The sequence below is a fragment of the Pinus tabuliformis genome, chromosome 6, assembly GCF_031772625.1.
Source record: "Pinus tabuliformis cultivar Carrire ecotype Pingquan chromosome 6, CPIR1, whole genome shotgun sequence".
In the NCBI taxonomy this organism is placed as follows: domain Eukaryota; kingdom Viridiplantae; phylum Streptophyta; class Pinopsida; order Pinales; family Pinaceae; genus Pinus; species Pinus tabuliformis.
In genome coordinates this window covers 1,366,576,327-1,366,581,152 of record NC_142292.1, presented here as the reverse complement: position 1 = coordinate 1,366,581,152, position 4,826 = coordinate 1,366,576,327, and the positions used below count along the sequence as shown (strand labels likewise).

The window sequence follows — 4,826 nt, the reverse complement described above, 5'->3', positions numbered from 1 at the left end:
AGGTGAGATGATGGAGGAAACTCAACTGCAAGACTGTTCAATATTCTGGAACAAGTTCTAACATGTGTTTGGAATATCTTCTTGGCTGTTGATGCCCATTGCCAAGAAGCGATCCATCCAAGATGAATCTTTGTTCTTGCAGGACGTTTGTTTCTGAAGCATCTGTGTGAAGAATGACTGGTTTTATGGCAGTGCTTACATGGATGAAGATCAAAACAGTGATCTTTCAGATGGCCAACTCGGTCACAGTGTTGGCGTTTCACGATCTGTTGTTGTTGTTGCTGTGGAAGAGGGGTAGAATCTAGAACAGCTGAAGGTGAACTGTCATGAGGAGCAGGTGAACTGTCATGAATGAATCCAGCACTCTGAAACTGAATATGCTTTGAGTAGTTTGGAATATGAAAGGACAAGTCCTTGTCATATCCAAGACCAGTTCTATGCTTGTTGTGGACAAGCTGTTCCCAAGGTCTGATGATGGGCTTGGGAAGTGCAGACTGAGTTTCTGCATCTGCATGTACAATTGCTGCTTTATTAGGTACTGGATTTGAATGAACTTGAACAATATTGACTTGCTGTTTATGGGAGTCTGCTTCATTGTTCTGAACAGAAACAGGTTCAGAATGACTCCTTCATTTTAATTCTTCTTGCTGTAGCTGTGTTTCAAGCTGCAAAAAATCAATTTTCTCTTGTGCATATTGTAGACATGTCTGAATTTCTGAGAGAGAGCCTTTGCTGATTTGGAATGTTTCATGATTAGAGGAATATATCAGAGTTTTTAAGAACTCTAATATTTCAGTAATTCGAGGCATATTCTTCATTGTCAAAATTACACCCCTTTAAAAGACTGATTACAACTATGACCCAATGAGTAAAATTAACACCCACTCACAGTACAAAGACACAGAAAAATCCTTTGTAAATGTGCAGCAAATGAATCAAGGAACATAAACTATAATGAGTTTTAAATATAGTTCCACAACTGGGGCAGCAGCAACTGCAAACTTGCTTGGATCCTTCAAATACTCCTTCCCTTTTGAATCAGAAATGATGGCTAACAAAACTTCAACAATTATAACACTGTCATAGACAGGACTTGAATGCTCATATGCCTTGACTGGGATACGAATCAGTATTCTCTGATCTTGCCACTTTTCTCAAGCTCGAACAGTTCGTAGCCCTCGCAGTTTTTAAGGCTGGTGATGCGCTTATCCAAACTGGACAGTATGACTGATATTGATCCTTCTGTTTATGCAAGCTACCATTGGGTCTCATCTCAGTATCATAAGTCGAGACAAGAATTTGCTGAGTTTTATAAAAGTGCTCTTCTGTTTCTGGCTTATACTACTGTAGAGTCTCTTTCGGAACCGTTCAAGCTGGATTTAGCATTTGACTTGTCTCTTGCTAAATTACTTGGAGATAACATATACAACTTTGGAGAACTGTTGGCACATCCAATTGTGAAGAGTCTTCTGGGTACGAGTGTAGAGTGGCTATATTATATTTTACAAGTTTTTAATGCTGGTGACTTAGCTCGATATCAAGAACTGTGTCATGTTCATAGGGATGCTCTTAATGCACAACCGGCGCTTGTAGAGAATGAGAAAAAGTTGTTGGAAAAGATTAATATCCTATGCTTGATGGAGATCATATTTAGCCGTCCTTCAGAAGATAGAACAGTCCCACTGAGTATCATTGTAGACCGAACCAAATTATCAATTGAAGATGTTGAGTATCTCCTCATGAAAAGCCTTTCTGTTCATTTAATTGAAGGGGTTATTGACCAAGTTGATGCGACTGTGCATGTATCTTGGGTACAGCCTAGAGTGCTGGGAATACCCCAGATCAAATCCTTAAGGGATAAGCTTGACAATTGGCTGCAAAAAGTCCACACAACTCTGTTGGCTGTTGAAGCTGAAACCCCAGATTTAGTGGCATCATGATTGAAAAGTAAAGTGTAGACGAAGGCATCAATTACGAGAATGATCACGAAATGATTTATGGTTAATCAAAAGTTTATATTTGATATTTTGAAAATGTTTCGTTCCTCACGACAGACTCATAAAAGGCCAATTGATATCAAGATGATCAATGGCATTCTAAACAGACTCACTAAACGGGCAAATTAACGCGGGGTATATCTTCAAAATTAGTTGCGTCGCTTCTATGAAAGCCGTGGATGTAACTATTATAAGTTGTTCTAGTAGCAAAGAGCTGAGAGGATTGGTCGACCGGTGTGCGATTTATATCTATGTATATATGGAAAACGGTGTTAGAAATATAACGCTACGAAATCCAGAAGTCATATATACAAATATTCAGCGGATCCATGGCTTCAGACGGCGATCATAAGAAGCAACAACTCAGACTGTTTGGAGTGGATCTCACCCAACACTACACGAATTTCAGCCGCAACGACCGTAACGTGGTGCCACAGTTAGTGGCTTCTGCTTCCAAGAACACAAGGACCGCTCAAGGCCCTAAAGGCCGTGTCTTTCGTTGTCGCTATTGCTCAAAAGTGTTCCACAGTTCTAAGGCACTGGGAGGACATCAGAATGCCCATATCAATGACCGAACTGCAAGCAAATCGAATCCAGTTCTCAATAACCCGCCAACTGACGGCTTTCAGTATCCTCCTGTCGTAGGGTAGCAGCCTAGTAATTCTTTATTTGCTTCCAGTGGCACAGTTTCTCACAATTTTGAGTTGCAGAGAGTGTACCTATCAAATTATAATCAACGTCACTTTGAGCAGTCGCCTATCAAGTTGGCGTCCAACATTTTGTCGGCCAGAAATGACATCGAATTGGTATCGACCTCTTTATCTGCTGTGAAAGGGGCCAGAAACGAAGACTCTCAGAAGCACAATACAAGAAGGGCCAGAAATGACATCGAAATGGTGTCGACCTCTTTATCTTCTGTGGAAAAGGGCCAGAAACCAAGAGTCTCAGCAACACAATAGTTAAGTCACAGTCTTCAAAAAAAAACCTCATACATCACCATGCAGGAGTTTCAACTCATTCTTAACAATGACCGACGCGAAGATAACGACCAGGACGTTCCATATGCTTTGTTGTACAATGAGGAACTTCTTGATTCTTTCCGAGGAAATCAATAACAAATGAGTAATTGTCGCTTAAAATTACAACAGAATTACAAGTAGCATTTGAACAAGCATGATAGAACCATGTACATACCCATCATCCTCATCTTCAAAGGAATCGACACCATAAACAACCCCATTAGCACCAGCTGCTTCGATATCATTAGTTTGCCTCACAAACTGACCTCTAATCCGAGCAGGGACCATTTCCTTTTTCTTTGTTTGAATTTATTTACAAATTGCATGGGACAGAGACCAACGCTTATTCATGGCGAAAGAGAATCGACAACGCTGAGGAAATGTCAGGATTGACAGAGTTGGTAGGGAATTGCAGGGTAGAAAACCTAACGCATAACTAGCAAATATTAACAATAGATATCAAAAGATAAGCATTCGATTCCTTTCTACCTAACACAATTGGCGCAGTAGAATGTCATGTCAGGGCATAATATCTCAGGGAAAAATCGTTGCATACGAGGCTAAGGAATGATAGTTCTGACAAGCAGGAAGCCGCAGGAAGGCAAAGTGCTCAGGAGCGTCAGGTATGCATAGAACGTTACAGGTAATGAAGACCAGGCCAACGCTATTCAGGGCGACTCAGACCAGCTGCGCAGGAAATAATAACATGGCATTTTTTTTTTCTACCTAAGGCATAAACTGTGAGGAAGAAAACTACACAGGCCACACATCATAGCTCCGATACCATGTTAAACACACATGGGAAACATGCAGTACAATTTTTATTGACAAATGATATACATTTATAGTACATTGTTTGACCGTTGGGTTTCACATCCCAAGGTATCTTGGACTCCTTTTGTCCATTCGGCTTCCACACTAACCCATTTAGGATTAGGTGTCCAACAAAAACAAAAAAATAAAAGGTGTGTAGTCTTTTTTAAAATTTGCATAAGTTTTGTTTGAAAAATTAGTTTGAAGTGACTCAAAGGGAATAGTAAAGAATAATTATCATTAATTCATGCCACAAAGAAATAAAATGGAAACACCTAGTAAGAAACCCAAAATATCTTCTATGACTCATGAAGAAGAGGAAGAAATGCAACGTGATATATAAAAATTACGAGACCAAGTGCAACAAATTTCACTCTCACAAAAAGTAACATAAGCTAAGATGGATGGTTTGAAGAATGACATGGAAGCTAAGATGGATTGTTTGAATAATGGCATGGTAGCTAAGATGGATGGTTTGAAGAATGGAATGGAAGCTAATATTGATGGTTTGAAGAAAGGCATGAATGAGTCAAAAGAAAACATTGAATATTTGAATAAAGACATGGAAGGTTTGAAGGGATGTTTGGAAAATTTGCTACACGAAATGCTTCCTAATGGTGAAAAGGTAGTAGAGGAAACTCATGATGAGAACAAAGAAATGTTAATCATGATTTAATAGACTCTAATATTGGATTGAAGACCCACCATATTCTAAAGATCAATATGGGGAAGTTTGATGGCAAGGACCCCATAACATGGACACTATAGATAGAGCAATATTTTGATCTCCATAATGTACAAAACACACAAAAGGTACACATGGAAACTTTATATTTAGAACCCAATTGATTTGTATGGTATCGATGGATTTGATCTTGTAAACAAATTGTCACTTGGTCAATTTTTACAGAGGAAATGATAGCACATTATGAGGATACAAAGAGCAACACCTTGTTTAGCCACTTAATAAATTTCAAACAAAACGGTTCAATAGTGG

General features: G+C 39.1%; 1 protein-coding gene and 1 pseudogene across 1 annotated transcript; both read left to right on the top strand.

Moving 5' to 3' along the window:
• The first annotated feature begins 1,199 nt into the window (after window positions 1-1,199).
• On the top strand, window positions 1,200-1,965 carry LOC149263710 (26S proteasome non-ATPase regulatory subunit 13 homolog B pseudogene; annotated as a pseudogene).
• Window positions 1,966-2,326: 361 nt separating this feature from the next.
• LOC149263709 (zinc finger protein KNUCKLES-like) lies at window positions 2,327-2,647 on the top strand. Its single transcript, XM_089389969.1, has one exon. The coding sequence runs from the start codon at window positions 2,327-2,329 to the stop codon at window positions 2,645-2,647; it is 321 nt and encodes a 106-aa protein (XP_089246095.1).
• The last annotated feature ends 2,179 nt before the right edge of the window (window positions 2,648-4,826 follow it).

What these genes read in the sequence shown, in the direction of transcription:
- LOC149263709 (XM_089389969.1), top strand. Translation starts at nt 2,327, where the DNA reads ATGGCTTCAGACGGCGATCATAAGAAGCAACAACTCAGACTGTTTGGA.